At 41.0% G+C, this 17154-nt stretch overlaps 1 protein-coding gene across 2 annotated transcripts in view; it reads left to right on the top strand.

Annotated features, from left to right (window-relative positions):
- Window positions 1-17154, top strand: part of LOC132821176 (dual specificity tyrosine-phosphorylation-regulated kinase 1A) — a 119812-nt gene that overhangs the window by 76168 nt on the left and 26490 nt on the right. For both annotated transcript variants that reach the window (XM_060833809.1, XM_060833808.1), the window contains exons 3-5: window positions 9985-10184; window positions 12240-12359; window positions 16343-16531. In XM_060833809.1, coding sequence (XP_060689792.1) covers window positions 9985-10184; window positions 12240-12359; window positions 16343-16531 — 509 coding nt within the window. The remainder of the gene's footprint in view (window positions 1-9984; window positions 10185-12239; window positions 12360-16342; window positions 16532-17154) is intronic.

Here is a 17154-nt window from a genome sequence, read left to right as displayed (position 1 = left end):
TTAGTTTACATGCTGAAATGTCCAAGAAACAGGAATAGGCTGTTTGACGTTTTGAGCCTGGTCTTCCATTCAGTATGATCAAGCTGATCCGTGAACTTGGTACGCTTATCCTTGATTTGTTACCCCTGGTTCTGCGCTGTCCTGTCATCAAGAATAACCTTTCTGCATTTGGCCTGTCTAATCCATGTTGGAATGTTGTAGGTGTCAAAAGGATGTTTAAGAAAAACAGCAATGGCCTTCTGTGCAGATGTTGAAATTGGCAGTATCTGCACTGAAACTGACAATGACCGCACTGAAATTAACAAAGACTGCGCTGGAACCGACAATTACTGCACTGAAACTATCAATGATTCTGCAATATTTACAATAAACAAACTGTTACAATTGGTCAGTGATTTCTCTGTATCACAAGATGTTTGACAGTGTCTTGACATGTGCTCTGGGTTGAGAGAAGACTTGCATCTGACTACTGTGCTGTTGGTATTGTTCTCTCTTTAGAGTTCTGATATTTCCTTGTACAATAAACTCTGTTGTTGAACCCAGACTCTGACTCAGAGGTGGTGATTTTCCCCACATTAATTGGTGCTGCAAGTAGGATTCTTATTACTGGTGTCCTGGCCAAAGCCCACGATCGGGAGGGTTGGGGGACGCAGGGTAAGAGCCAATTTGTACCTGCAAAGGGGAAGAGTCAGACTGGGCCAAAGGCACAGTTTAAAGGTATACAGATTGTAATGTCTAATTTTGTTGCAGTACTGAATTAAAAATTGTAAGTGCATGTCTGTGGAGAATAAACGTTTATGCAAGGTTTGTGAAGGTTTGTAGCTCAGATTGAGGTTTAGGGTGTAGGTTTGATATCCAGACATTTCATTACCTGGCTAGGAAACATCATCAGTGGCGACTTCCAAGTGAAGCGAAGCTGTTATCTCCTGCTTTCTATTTATATCTTTCTCCTGGATGGGGTTCCTGGTGTTTGTGGTGATGTCATTTCATGAAAATTCCATGCAAAGACTGCTGCAAACACTACGTAGGACAAACAGGAAGAAAGTTAACCACCAGGCTACACGAACACCAGCTAGCTACAAAAAGACACGACCCTCTCTCCCTCGTAGCCCTACACACGGATGAAAAAAAAACTATTTCGACTGGGACAACACATCTATCCTCGGACAGGCTAAGCAAAGACATGCCAGAGAATTCCTAGAGCTCTGGCACTCCAACCATAACGCTATAAACAAACACATAGATGGCATCTAGATCTATCAACCCCTCAGAAAACGAATGGGAAATGACATCACCACAAACCCCAGGAACCCCATCCAGGAGAAAGATATAAATAGAAAGCAGGAGACAACAACTTCTCTTCACTTGGAGGTCACCACTGCAGATGTTACCTACCCAGGTAATGAAATGTCTGGATATCAAACGTACTGCTCTGCGAGCAAACCTACATCCTAAATAAATGTTTAACTATGTTAACTGTTGTAAGAACCTGCTACTGTGCTGAATCAGCCAGTGGACAAGGTCATGCCTGTCTCAAAATCCCTGCCTCAACCGGTTAAGAGGGTAGCTCTTCACCCCTCTCCTTCTACCCCCCCCCCCCCCCCCCCCCCCCCCCCATTAAAAAAAGGTTGGGGATTTAAAGTGGGAATTGAGGTGCCAAGGGCAATAGGAGTTGTGAAGCACAACTGGCAAAGTTTGGTAACGTTGGACTCTGTAGAGGCGAAGAACATAGTTACAGTTGAAGTTTAAAATTTGAGTGCTGTCTGTACTTGTAATTTCCAATGTTGTGAGGAAGCAGAGTTGCTCACTGACCAAGAGCCAAACTCAGTGGAGCACACATTACCAAGGTGGGAAATGTGGACACTGAGTAACCGTGATACCCTGTCAGTGGCTGGGTGGGGGTGGGGGGAAGAGAGAGGAGGAGGAGGAGAAGTCTCACCAGTAGAGAGCAGACCTTGCTAGGAGGCTGCTACAGCTGTACAGACAGTTCTGGGACAGTATTATAGGCCGGGGATAGAAGACTTCCCCCCCCCCCCCCCCCCCCCCCCCCCCCCCCCCCCCCCCCACTTAGAGATACTTTACTGTTGGTGGTATCCGTGGCTACACAATTTACTAAGTGGCAGATCAAAGTTTTAAGGGGGATAACTGCAGGTTCCCTTCTTGAGAAATACAAGGTAGACAGACAAGGGTTGACAGAGCAAATGAAGAAGAGTGATTGGGATTCATCCCACACATTATCTATCCACTCTCTCTGTTGTGCTAAACAAATGGAATAAAACTAAAAAGATATGGGTAATGTTAGTATCCTAATTAGCAGGTCTAATTGAACAAGGTGCAGAAAGGACAAGGCACAAGTTAAAAAGCTGGAGGACAGAATACAAGAGTTAGAACAGGGAACAATGTAAAATACAACAGCTACTGCAACAGAACAGGACCCATAGAAGCAGCATGCTGGGAAAAGTATGGGGCACCCCTAACACCACCTGGAACACTGAGGGAGTCCTGAGGTCAGCAGTGAGGGTAAGGGAGAATTTACATGCCTGCAGCAAAAGGAGCTAAGGTGAAATGCTAGTAGATATGGCCTCTCCTCTGTCTATCACAAACTTATCCTTACCCTACACAAATAAATTGATTTGCTTAACCAGGGTAGGAGGGGATAAAACACCAGCTTACCTTACCGAAACTGTGCTCTTAGCAATAAACAGTGTATATATCTCCCCATAAAATTCTGCATATGCCAAAATAACGAGGGCACCGTAATGAGCAATGATCTCATGAGAGAATATAATGTTCTAATCGGTTGTGCAAAGGGAAATGGATTTGGCCTGTATAGGATGGTTGAAAGACCGAGATTGAGGAACTCTACAAGTCACCTTGCCAAATAATGAAGTGCATATAGCTCTGGATCCTCCATATTTACCCCCCCCCCAAAAAGCCCTAGAACAAGAAACCATTGACGAGGCTGCAATAGCCACTATTGAATTAGCAAAAGACGCTATCCAAATTCAGCAGCTACAGGACACTACTCAGGAAGAGAGTGTGTAATGGAAACTGCAGCGGGCATTCAAAGGGGAGAATGGTGTCCGGAGGTGAGCAGACAAGGTGGTAGCACCAGCATGCATACAGAACACATTGTTTGAACTGCACCACGGGCTCTCCCGTACAGGTAGAGGAGCCATGATAGCAAGCCGAGGGAGAGTGGTGGTGGAAGGGAATGGGAAGAGATGTGGCCAAGTACTGCTGTAGACACATGGTTTGTGCACAACATAACCCAGGGAAACCATTAAAAGTTAAGGTGGGACACCAGCCCAGACCATTGGACCTTGGGAGCACCTTCAGGTAGATTTTACAGGGCCACTACCACCCTCCCATGGAACTGCCTCGTCATCATAGACCAATTCACCCGTAGATTGCATCGTTTGCTCAGGAATGCTTCTGTGCAAACCACTGTAGCCAGAATATTAATGGAGGAGGTAATCCGAGATGGGGGAGTACGCCTCCAGATAGACTCTGTCCAAGGAACACATTTTACAGGCAAGGTCATGAAGACTATGTGCCAATTACTCAGCATTAGACAAAAATTTCACATCCACTTTCAACTCTAGAGCTCAGGGATGATAGAGAGAATGAATGGAAGGCTCAAAAATACTCTAGCTCAGGCTATACAAACCTCAGGCTGACCATGGGCTGAAGTGTTGCCAGCTATACTGGTGAAATTAAGAGCCACCACTAATCAGGCAACTGGGCTAACACTATATGAATTAATGACCGGGCAGGCAATGCAATTGCTAGAGACAATAATCACAGTTGGAGCTGATGTGGGTCCACTAAAAGACAAAATTCGGCGATATGTGATATCAATAAGCACCCAATTGAAAAGGATATGGAAATCTGTAAAGGACAAGGCAGGGGAACTCCTGAGGTCCCAGCACCAGGAAGCTATGTACTGGTGCGAACATCGCCTGATAAATCAGGCTTTGCCCCAAAATCAAATAGGCTGTGTGACGTGATAATAAGTGGGAACACGTGTCCCTGCATAATGAAAGGAAAACACATATGGAAGCACTGGACACAACTAAAACCGTCTAAAGACTCCTGTGACTAAACTAATATCATTGACCATTCCCCAGATGCAGACAGGTACAGCAGACAAGACTGCCATCCCCGGGAGAGTACTGAAAACACAATAGAACAAACCACACAGAAGCATAGCTGCGCCTCCTGACAAAAGCAAAGACTGACTGACTAACTTTATTTTAACTGCAAAATGTATATATCTGTATGTACTTCACTGTGTTTAAGTGTCGTGACTGTCGGTAATGTGGCCTGACCATCTCAGGCAATCCTACTTCACAAGCTCTGGAAGCAATTAATATACAGCTGGCTAAACTCAGCCTCTTCACGTAGCAGACAAGTTCTGCAGTGGATTATCAATTAACACAGCAAGGGGGAGCTTGTACAATTATTGGTGACCATTATATCATCCAAGTTATTGATGCCTCCTATAACATTATAAAGCCATCAAGAATATCAGAAGACAGCTCGACAATTTTCAACAGGGAACCACAATTACAGACAGCTGGCTAAATTGTTTGATTGGTAAATCTTGGAGACTCTCTTTGGCACATGGGATAGTTCTCATTGTACTCATCCTGGTATTTTATGTGGGCCTCGGCTATTTAAAGCTCTGCTGTCAGGCGCTACTGACGAGAACTGTACCAGCTGTGAGTGTCATCACAGAAGAGCCCCCAGTGAAATTGATATCCCTTGAGAAGGGGAGCTCCTAGAGATGACCTACCCTCCATCTAAATTGGGTGGTTTGCGGGAGATCTCTGAAGTCACCTCCTTGACCACAAAAGCAGGGGGGGGGGGGAGCAGAGAAGGCTGAAGTGGGAGATGCCACGGGGCAGGGTGACACTAGGCACATGGATGCACATGATGGCCGTTGAGCCATCAGTTGGCCACTTGACACACAAGATGGCTGCTGGACCGCAATATGGAAAGAGACGGCAGAGCAAACACAGACACTGGGGCCACCAGAATACCAGCATAATGCACTTGCAACCTAGTTGATACGTTTAGGTAGGTGGGTGAGAGAATACGCGAGTAGCATAAACTGCCCGCTGAAGTGCCAACACCTTTGATAGAAATGCTAACAGTTTGGTGCAGACTCAATACACTGTGCTGATAGCCAGGGCTGCAGTAATCATCCCTTTCAGGAAGAGCGATTATTACCCATTCCTACAGGAATGGACATCCGTGCAGATATTGAAACTGACAACAACCCACTGAAATTGACAAATACTGCGCTGGAACTGACAATGGCTTCCTCTCCTGATGTCCCCAGCAGTACCCTTCCACCATCTGCCCTGAATGACTGCACCAAAACTATCAATAATTCTGCAATATTTATAATAAACAAACAATGTAACAGAGATAATAACCTCAACACTGACCTATTGTATCACAGGGTGTATAAAAGTGTCTTGACACGTGCGAGAGAAAACTTGCAGCTAACCGCTGTGCTGTTAGTGGCTTTCTCTCCTTGGAGTTCCGATATTTTCTTGTATGTTCTGACTCAGAGGCTGGTGATTTTCCCCGCAACATATCTAGAGAGAGAGAGAATAGCTGAGGTCCAAGCACTGATTCTTACAAGACCCCACTATTCAGTGCCTGCTGTTGAGAAAAAGAGCTGTTTATTCCTACGATTTCCTATCTGTCAACTTCTTTCCTATTCATCTCAAAGCACTACTCCCCCTCCCCTGCAGTTTCCTTCTTTTTTGCCCTGAAATCTTTTGGGCGTCACTTTATTTTTGAGGCTATGATCTGCAAGTTGTTATGAGATGATGGCCTCTTGCGTTTTGCAAAACTAAATGGCATTTGTGGGAGCTCATGAGCCAAAATTAATTGAATACTTCTGTATCTGGGGTTAGATTTGGATATTTGACAATATCCCAGAGAGAATAATTTCTCTGGCTGTATGGATGTTGATGATAAAGTCTTCATTTGATAAAAGCTGTTTGTGTTTTAAGAAAAAACTCACTGCAGCATTGTGCTAGCCTGCATGTTTTGATCTAACCAACCTCTTGAATCAAGGAGAACTTGGCAATAGACTGACCTTCCTTGCTCCAGTGTTAAGCCAAGTAATTTTACAGCAGGTTATGGTATAATTTTTGGCATGCAGTCACTGTGTCGTCATGTGGCAATGTGCCAACCAATTTGACTGCAAATGACTTTGAGATACTGTTATGAAGGTGTAGGTGTGTACTGTACCTTTGAGAGAGTGAAAGCAAGGACTGACTGACAGCATAGTATGCTAAACAATTTAAAAATGTAACATTTGGTTGTGAAGAAAATAGCTGGAGCTGTGTTGCCATGGTATGCAACAAATTCGAATTCAGCCAATCAGTTTAAAGTATGCCCCAAGATACCAAAAAAACTAATCGAATTTGAAATTTAATGTTTTGATGACATCAAATCAATGAGATGATCCCAGTGTCTTAGGGTATGTAAAAATCGGGTATTTTGAATAGTTGGGTAGAATGGCAAAAAGCAGCCAAGTACCAAGTAACAGCTTGCAGAATAGCTCTCTAAAAGGTCCATAAGAAATTTGTGCAGCAGAAGACCAAAGAAAAGATGACCCAGGGGAAAGTCTATAAAGGAGAATCAACCCAGTTGGCAGATTTTGAAATGTGATTTTTTTTTGTTGCTAATCTTAATCGGGGTTTTTATCTGGCCAGTATTGTAGAGTGGAAGGTAAAAGATAGGTTTCAGAGAAAGCAGTTGTAGGTAGTTGTGTCTAATGTTCTCTTTTGGACTTCAAGAATAAAATTGTCAAATTTTTCTTTAAATAGTGATATTTGAGAGAGTTCTTTGTCATTCGAAATTTCACAGGTTACAATGCGAGGTGAGCTTTACTGTGTGTCTGGTTTAAATTAACAGAATAGTTTGCCTTGTGTCATAACAAAGCGAAGATGCTGTAATGACGTACAATGATTTTTATTCTGATATTGAGTAGTTTAAATATTAGCCAGATTATGGATGATATCATCCTGCTGTCCTTTTGAAATAATTTCTGTTGGTTCACAACCACCTACTATTTGAATCGCATTTTCCAGCACTTGACCCATTGCCTTGTATGCCTTGGGATTGCAAGTGTACATCTAAATGTTTCTTAACTGATATGAGAGTTCCTGCCTCTACCATGATTGCAAGCAAGGAATTCTGGAGGAAAGGTCAGATGGGCAAACGTAGTCTTGTTGAGGTTGATATTTTCAGGAGAAAGTGAGGACTGCAGATGTCGGAGATCAGAGCTGAAAATGTGTTGCTGGAAAAGCGCAGCAGGTCAGGCCGCATCCAAGGAACAGGAGAATCGATGTTTCGGGCATAAGCCCTTCCTGAAGAAGGGCTAATGCCCGAAACGTCGATTCTCCTGTTCCTAGGATGCTGCCTGACCTGCTGCGTTTTTCCAGCAACACATTTTCAGCTCTGATATTTTCAGGACAAATTCTGAAAACAGTGCATTCTGGAACTAACCAGAGGGAAGGCTGTGCTCGACCTGTGTTGTGCAATGAGATAGGATTAATGCGTGATCTCATTGTGAAGTTGCTCCTCTGTAGCAGTGACCATAATTTTAAATTTAGTTAAGTGAAAAGGAGTGCTTTTGAGATTTTTTTAAAACTTTAAATAAGGGCAATTATGAGGGTGCGACAACAGAGTTAGGCGAATTAAATCGGCAGACTAGGTTAAAAGAGAGGTCAGTATCAATATAGTAGTACACTATTATCAGATGCACTGAATAGATACGGTCCACTGAGAGAGAAATTCCAAGGGATGGACTCATATTTTTAAGTTAATGAGCAATGTTAAAGATCATATCGAAATTAAATATAAATTTGATTATTGGGCACCGTGGGCGGCACGGTGGCACAGTGGTTAGCACTGCTGCCTCACAGCGCCAGAGACCTGGGTTCAATTCCCGCCTCAGGCGACTGACTGTGTGGAGTTTGCACGTTCTCCCCGTGTCTGCGTGGGTTTCCTCCGGGTGCTCTGGTTTCCTCCCACAGTCCAAAGATGTGCGGGTCAGGTGAATTGGCCATGCTAAATTGCCCGTAGTGTTAGGTAAGGGGCAAATGTAGGGGTATGGGTGGGTTTCGCTTCAGCGGGTCGGTGTGGACTTGTTGGGCCGAAGGGCCTGTTTCCACACTGTAAGTAATCTAATCAAAATAAGAAAAAACTGGATGTAGGTTTGCTCACTGAGCCGAAAGGTTCATTTACAGACATTTCATCACCATACCAGGTAACATTATCAGTCAGCCTCCGAATGAAGCCCTGGTGGTATGACCCGCTTTCTATTTGTGTTTAGGTTTCCTTGGGTTGGTGACGTCATTTCCCGTGGAGATGTTATTTCCTGTTCTTTTACTCGGGGTGGTCAATGGGATCCAAGTAAATGTGTTTGTTGACAGAGTTCGATTGAAATGCCATGCATCTAGGAATTCTTGTGTGTCTCAGTTTGGCTGGACAAGCCAATCAGAGATATGCGTGGCATTCCAACTGGAACTCAACCTGACAAATCTTCTCAAAACCCCACTGGTAAAGACAGCGAAAAAAAAATGACTGAACATTGCTGAAAACTTTACATACCACACAAGTGTGTAATGTAATAGGAATTTCAGTGATTGTGTGATGCCAGATATATAACTATGTGTTCCAATGACTGTATGAAGTATTGACCATGCCAATAGCACTGAACCAGCCTTAACCTGCAAGCTTCAGGACAGTATGTCCACTATTAGATGTGATTCTGCAATTGGAAATCATCTATTAAATAATCCAGAGATGCCAAAAGTGACACTCGTAGCCAATTTAAGAACATTAGTCACGCTTGCAGTGTGATGCATTTGTGTGCTAGCAACTACATTTCTATGCTCTTCCTCCAGTTTGCTTTGTCTTGAGGTTTAATATTTGCAAGAATATTCTAAATGCTTGCATTTATGCAGAGCTTTCAGTCTAGAAAATGTTACAGCATTTGTAGAGAAGGTAAATTGAATGAATGACACACTTGAGAGAAAGATGCTTATATGGAAAAACTTGGTTTGGAGAAAGGACGTATGGTGAAGCCGTGTGAAGGGAGTTCAATAAGTAAAGGTGAACAAAGTTAAAAATCACACAACACCAGGTTATAGTCCAACAGGTTTAATTGGAAGTACACTAGCTTTCAGAGCGTCGCTCCTTCATCAGGTGATCAGCTGAAAGCACTAGCTTTCACAGCGGAAAACCACCTGATGAAGGACCAGCACTCCGAAAGCTAGAGTTTCCAAATAAACCTGTTGGACTATAACCTGGTGTTGTGATTTTTAACTTTGGTTAAGATCTGTCTTTTTGTCATGTTGATAGTAGTAACTTGACTGAAAAAAAACTATTAGATATGTATATGTAGGGTTTTTAATATGTATAATAAATCAGATCTTTCAAGGCATGAGAATTACATGTAAATTGCTACTGTCTTTTTTTTAATGAAAGGAATTCTGTAATTCTGACGAGATTGTGTTCTAAGCTCCTTTGGAAATGTGGAGCCATACTTTTATTCCAGTTTTTTTTTATTTCAGGACTTTCTTTAAAACTGCAGTAGCTGTTTGTCTACAGTTAACTTAGCAGAGCAGTTTAAATTTACATATACAAGTCAGGAGGTTCTGGTCTCTTTGTATTAGCTAGATGATAATATGAGCAGCAGCATTTGGTGAGGTGGGTGGAGAGGGACAGAGTGAAACAAGTACTAGCTGTGCAGACCTGTACTTTAAAGAAGACTATTGCAAATGAGGTACCAGAGAGCTTCTGCACAACTACAGGTTGAAAATGTAAGTTCTCAAATTGAGTCAACATTGACCAACTGGAAAAGTAATTCAGTCAATAAAACAAAGAGTAATAACCAAGAAACAATTTTCTGATCAAATAATTTCATGGATTTTCAATTCTTTTCCTCAGGCGGAGAGACCTCAGCATGCAAACCTTCAACTGTTCGGCTTGCACCGTCATTTTCATTTCATGCTGCTGGCCTTCAAATGGCTACGCAGGTGCCTCATTCTCACCAGCAATACAGTGACCGTCATCAACAGTCTATAAACGACCAGCAGGTACCAGCATTGTCCTACACTGACCAGCTTCAGCCAACTGTAACTAATCAGGTATGAATGTCAGTTTGTAAACACACGTAGCAGATCTGCTCTTGCATTTGTTCATTTCTGAATCCATCAGGTTTACTGATGAGGTAATACTTTAGAAATCTTTTGAAAATTAGGCAGAATGCAGGAGCATGTAAAAAGGGATCCCTGGTCTGTTTTATGGTCAGTAAAGTTATAGGCATATGTTTTCCATAGGCTATCAAAGATTACGGACACTAGCTCAGGTTTTCCCTAAGTGTGGGCATGGACAAAAATTGCACTATAAACTCTAATATACCAATGGCGTGTTGGAGTTTTGACTGAGTTATGATGCTGCAATCCTGCTCTAACAAGCAGTCAACTTTCCAATTTATCCTTCTTCTCTACACTCTCAGGTTCCTCTGTTTTTGTTCTCATTCACTTTCTCTCTGTTCACGTTCCCTCTCCTCTCCCTGTATCTCTTGCCCCGTGCATCCTCCCCCACACTTAGGAGGAGTCTTGGGTAACTTGTTTAATAAAAGAACAGTAATCCTTTTCAAGGTCCTTGTGTTTTAAAATAGTTCTTTAGTTACTTCAGTCCTTACGGAAGGATATGGTAAAACAAAAAAACTGAAATTTTTGCAGTTGTCACAAATATTTTCAAATATCAAGTATACCTCTGCAAATGGGTTTCTTGTTTTGAATTTGAATTTCTGAAATTTATGATCTGAACATATTTTAAAGTTGTATCCTTAGTCTTAAAATTTGCAAGAATCTTTTTAATATAGCTCATTTATCTCACTAAAATGGAACCTCAGTTTCTTGACACTGACGGCTTTTTGTACATTTCAGCAAGATGAGATGTGCAAGCATTGGCTGTCAAACCATTCTGTTAAGAGTTTGAGAGTTGCCTTCTACTAAATCTTAGAGGTTCCAGTTCTATTTTCTCATCTCCTCTTTGCTTAAGTTTTTATGTAAATCACAATTCTTTGGATTTTTGAGGCGATCATACCATAACGTGAATTAGGATGCATCCTTCACTGTTTTGGCTACCGTTTCTAACTTGAGAACAAATTAGTTTGTCTGGATCACAGTTGTATCTTTCAGCAAGAATGCAGTAATCCCAGCTTTGTGTTGTGTGGAGGCTCTTAGGAATGAAAAAAACAATTTAAGAAAAGCCCACTCACTATGATGATTAGTATTTACCATTTCTGTCTTCAGGTCTTGAAAATTTTATTAGATATTTATTTTATAATGGAAACTGACTGGATGCTCCTCTTTTTTCACTGTATCTTAAAAGCTAAAGTAATGTAACCTAAAGCTGAACCACATCTGCCACCTTGATGTGCCCACAAAAATCCGATTTCATCCTGTAGTGTGTCGTATGTGCTTCAACTGAAAGAATGAGCATGAGTATTTGAGGGTTCATACAACTTTCTGCTCTCTGCCTTTTTAATCCAGGAATGCTGGTACTTTCCTCTGAATGTAATAAGTATTCAAATCTATCAACATGGAAAAGCTTCATTGCTGTCAGCACTTTTTTTTTAAAAAAATGGATCTAAACTTTCAAATTGGATTTCTGATTCACAAAATAGTATTTTTTTGACTATTTGAACATGTAGAGACCATATATTATCACAAACTATGACCTTGAAATATAGTTAAGAAAACCTTCACTGGCATAATTCAAGGTTCAGTTGCAATTTGATCAGAATAATCCATTGTACGAGTACTTTATCCTAATCTATGATGTATGGGTAATTCTAATGGAATTTAGTGCATGTTTTCAGTTTAATGTATTGACTGTAAAAATGCTGCTCTTGGATGAGTGGAAGCAGATTTGATGTAATTTTCGAAAGGGAATTGGATGTTGTTCTTGAAAAGGAAAATATTAAATGTCAGTGGGAAAGGAGATAGTGCCACTAATTGGATATATCTTGCAGTAATATGAACAAAACAGGCTCTCCCATGATGTGAGATGCTTTAATTTACAGACAAGCTTTTTTTTGGGTCTGGTATGGTCAGTTTTTCATCACAATTATGTAATGTAAATTTTATACAGTGCCTGGTTCCTTGAATTAAAATTATCATTTATTTCAGGTAATGCCTGACGTTGTCATGTTGCAACGGCGAATGCCTCAGACGTTTCGGGACCCTATCATTGCTCCGCTGAGGAAACTCTCTGTTGATTTGATCAAAACGTACAAACACATTAATGAGGTAAAATTCACAATTTTAACAAGTTCTATTTTTGAACCGTATTAATGAAATCTCTACAAAAAGAATTGAGAGAAAAATTCAAAATATGCAGTTTGAAATAATTTTGCTTGTTGAACCAACTTTATTTACCTTTGAACTGTTAGAGGAAGAGAACAGCCTCATTGGTTGGAAGAAACTATCAAATTAAGGACAGTGACTCACTGACATTAACATTTTTCTGAAAAAAAAGGCATGCTGTTGAAGCTTTCAATTTGGTAATAGTCAGGACCGAATCATGCATGTTTTATTTCAATTTATGCTGCATGAAAAGATGATGTTGATTGGTTGAAAAATGACCATTGCCATGGAGAATACCACTGAACAGTTAACTGACCAGCTAAACTCAAACCAGGCAAGTCAGTTGGTCAGGGCATTGCCATGGGAAATGTACCATGAAATGGCTGACCTACAAACTCCGTTGAATTGAAAAAGCTAAAATGTGTGGACTTGTTACTTGTTTGCAAAGATCTTTTTTGGCTGAATACTGACCAAAGCTATTCAGTCTATGCCTGCAAAAGTTAGAACGTAATGCTCAACATTAGATGTGATTAGGATGCACATACTTAACAATCCTAGTTGTGCTAAATTTTACCATAAAATACAATTTCAGGTTGTCAATCAGCCTCTCCATGTAGCTCACTTAATGTAAACAAACAAAAGCTTTGTGAACAGCTATTTTCTGGTGAATTTGCCATAGTGCTGTAACTTGCCTGGTATTAGAAGTAGGAAATGACCACATTAGCATGCCCTGACTATAACTTTGCTACGTTTATTGATCAGAATAATGAGAAGGGAACATCATGGAATAATAAACTGGTTGGAGAGACCCTCTTGTGGTCTAATGGTATGTAATAAAATCGCTGAATAGATTGATTAGAAAATAGGTTAAATGCAAAGGAAAATAAATTGGTTGGCTCATCAAGACTTTATCAGGTTTTACTGATGCCTGTGGATAATATGGGATGAGCATTACCTATGACATTTTCAGCCTTTTAGAGTGAGCCAGTGTCGAACTGAGAATTGTGACTCAAAATCTCCATTCGGCCCCTCAAGTCCACATAGACCCTCTGAAGAGCATCTCACCCTGACCCAGCCCCTGACCCTGTTCCTGTAACCCTGCATTTCTCATGGTTAATCCACCTAGTCTGCACATCACTGGATACTGAACAATTTAACGTGACCAATCTTTGTGCTGTGGGAGGAAACCCACGCAGACACAGAACATATGCAAACCCTACACAGTTGCCAGAGAATGGAATTACACCCGCGTCCCTAGTGCTGTGACGCAACAGTGCTAACGACTGAGCTACTGTGCTGCCCCAAGTATGTCGTGCATATGCACTGATTTTAAATTCTTTGCAGAGGTGATGAAGCAGCAGATAGTGGAGTGTCTCTGAGTATTATTTACATTGATTTACATTAAATTTGAAAAGCATGATGTGGGATTGGGACCATATCATTGACCTTGTCATGAAATTAATTGGCATCACATAAAGTAGTTTATTTTTTAAACTAAGTGAATACAATAGCTTCCCCATTTGCTAAATTTAAAGTTATGTGTTTGACACTTAATCTTCAGAATAGGCATTCCTTAGAATTTGTTTTTCTCCAAGCACACACAATTTGTCGTGGGTCCGTAGTGTTTGCTGCACAGGGGCACTGTCTATCCTGAACTTTCAGCAAGTGCCACTCTAAACATAGTAGTTCAAAGCCTACCTTTTGATTGATGGCATTTGTCACAAGAACTTGCAGTGACTTTTCATTTTGTGCGGCAAAGGATGCAGGCTTGTAGATATAACTCAAGATGGATACTCCATATGGAGTGCTGAGGTTGGTGGTCTGTCGGTGAATTGAACAAATCATCATGGAATAGGAAGTAAAGTGCAACTTGGATGGTTTTGGTTTGTGGGTTTCTGTCAATCGGCAGACGTGGTGTTTGCCAGGTCAGGACTGTAGATAATGAACAGGTATGATGAATAACATCCTGAAGGAATTTCTGTTGTTACCTCTAATATTTAGTATTTATTAATTACTTATCCCAAGGAGTTCTCAAAGTTGTTTCTTGGGTTGCTTCAACAAAATGAGGTTTAAAAAAAATACATTGCTTCAACTAATTGGTCTGAGCAATTTAACAGCTCCTGTATAATGCAGACTTTTGTTTGCCACTCTCCCAGTGTCTGAGTTGACAACAGCAGCTACCAAGTAGCCTGGGTCTCCACTTGCTCAGGAAGGAAAGAGGAGGAGATTGCTGCATTCAAATCCTTCAGCTCATACTCAAGATCATCTGTCCTCTTGCTGCCAAACCCAATTGTAAACTTCTTGCCCATCTCTCGTTTTCATTTTGAAATTCAAGTATCTCATCTACTGACATACACCAGTGGTGTTTTCATGCATGTATATATGTTGCTCCACTTCCTCTTTCAATTTTTGCCAGCTTAGTTTGTTTGCGTACTTGGGATTATCTCAAGTGAAAGAGCAAGTTAGTATGTGAGAGCTACAGGAGGTAAAGTAGTTGTTGGGGTTAGATTGTGCTTTGCTGGTTTCATGGAGGATAAAGAGCAAAATATGTTGAGACATGTGCAAGGATTGACACTATGTACTGGGGGAGAAAAAACTGAAATAATTTCCAAACTTAGTTAAGTGCAGACTGTTCTGATAAAATGCAATAGTTCCATTCCCATGCGATCCCATGTTATAAGAAAATGGCGTAATAGCAGCATAATAAACCAGTGGGACCGGATAGCATGATAGCCAATATAGGTAAGGAAAGTTAATTTACAAGTAATGGTCTAAATTCTTCAATCACGTTATAGCCAATTCGTGTTGAAGAAATGCACGTTAAAGCAGAACTGACTACATTCTAGCCTGCCTAATTTACCCTGCAACCCATCTCAACTTCCCTGTTGTTTTCTTTAAAGCATTGTTGTTGATATGTGTCAGCTGTACAGTTTTTTGACTTGATTCACCATTGCTATATATCACAGGGAGACCTAATAGTTCCTAACCAGTAGGCACCTCCAACTCAATTCAATCTAATAGTACCAAAGCAGACTTGAATATTTTCTTAAAAGGAATCTCACCATTAGTTGTTTTGTTCTGGCACAAATTATATTGCTTCTGCCTTCTAAATGAAAGAAACATTGTATCAAACATGTATGCATATTTATAAGAAGGTTCAAAGTTTGTGAGAAGATTTGTAGCTTGGGTGCTCGTTGTTGTGGTTCTGTTTGCCGAGCTGGGCATTTGTGTTGTAGACGTTTCGTCCCCTGTCTAGGTGACATCCTCAGTGCTTGGGAGCCTCCTGTGAAGTGCTTCTGTGATCTTTCCTCCGGCATTTGTAGTGGTTTGAATCTGCCGCTTCCAGTTGTTAGTTCCAGCTGTCCGTTGCATGGCCGGTATATTGGGTCCAGGTCGATGTGTTTGTTGATTCGATCAATAAGCACATCGACCTGGACCCAATATACCGACCACTGCAACGGACAACTGGAAGTGGCAGATTCAAACCACTACAAATGCCGGAGGAAAGATCACAGAAGCGCTTCACAGGAGGCTCCCAGGCACTGAGGATGTCAACTAGACAGGGGACGAAACGTCTGCAACACAAATTCCTAGCTCGGCAAACAGAACCACTTCATTTATAAGAAGGCTCTGGGCAGGAGAACCATCAGTTACGAAAATAGATTTAGGGGTTTGGGATTGCTGCTCTTGGAACGACAGTAGCCAAGAAATGTTGTGGTGGAAGTTCTTAAGAGGTTAACAAATTTTTAGTTGTCAGTAGTGTAAAGGGTTATCAAAATAGTGTGGGTAAAAGGCATGCAAGTGTTTGCTCAGCCTGATTGAACTCAAGCAGAACAGCCTCGATGGGCTGAATGACCAAATCATGTTCCTATCATTCCTATTGTTTACCTGACAAGAAAGTTTGAAAAAAATTTTGTGTATTTCAGGTGTACTATGCAAAAAAGAAAAGGCGGCACCAACAGGGCCAAGGTGATGATTCAAGTCATAAGAAAGAACGAAAAGTATATAATGATGGTTATGATGATGACAACTATGACTACATCGTGAAAAATGGGGAGAAGTGGATGGACCGTTACGAAATTGATTCCTTAATTGGAAAAGGGTCCTTTGGACAGGTGAATTTTGATATTTGAAGTGAAATACTTGCCATTCAGATTGACTGACTGTACTGGAAGCTTCATAAATTCATAGATAGGGTGCTGTTCTTTGATGACAGAGAACATGTAAATGCATTGCACTGATTTATTTCAAGTAAATAGGTGACAGTCATTCACTAGTTTACTTCTTAGGGCAATACCTGACCATTCAGTCAACCTAAAGTAGGAGACTGGAAGAACACAGGAAGCCAGGCAGCATTAGGAAGTGAAGAAACCAATGTTTCACGTATAACCCTTCCTGAAGAAGTGTTATACCCAAAATGTTGACTTCTCCATTTCCTGATGCTTCCTGGCTTGCTGTCTTCTTCCACTCTTCTGCTTGACTACATTGGATTCTAGCATCTGCAATTTTTTTGTCTCGTTCAGTCAACCTGCCAAGTTTAAAATTAAAACAAAGTCTGGCAATTAGCTGTCAATCACATTAATTGGTACACATCAACCAAATTGCCACTCTATCATTGTACTCATGCAATAAAACTATTTACTTCCTCCCTTGTAAATTGTCATGTATACAGTTTGAACAATTTTCCGAGTCTTAAGTGATGTTTAAACTCCAGAGAAAAGTATTATTCACGTGTTGT

This window comes from Hemiscyllium ocellatum, chromosome 12, assembly GCF_020745735.1.
Source record: "Hemiscyllium ocellatum isolate sHemOce1 chromosome 12, sHemOce1.pat.X.cur, whole genome shotgun sequence".
NCBI lineage: Eukaryota > Metazoa > Chordata > Chondrichthyes > Orectolobiformes > Hemiscylliidae > Hemiscyllium > Hemiscyllium ocellatum.
The sequence above is the reverse complement of the archived record's forward strand: the minus strand, read 5'-3'. Positions and strand labels throughout refer to the sequence as shown.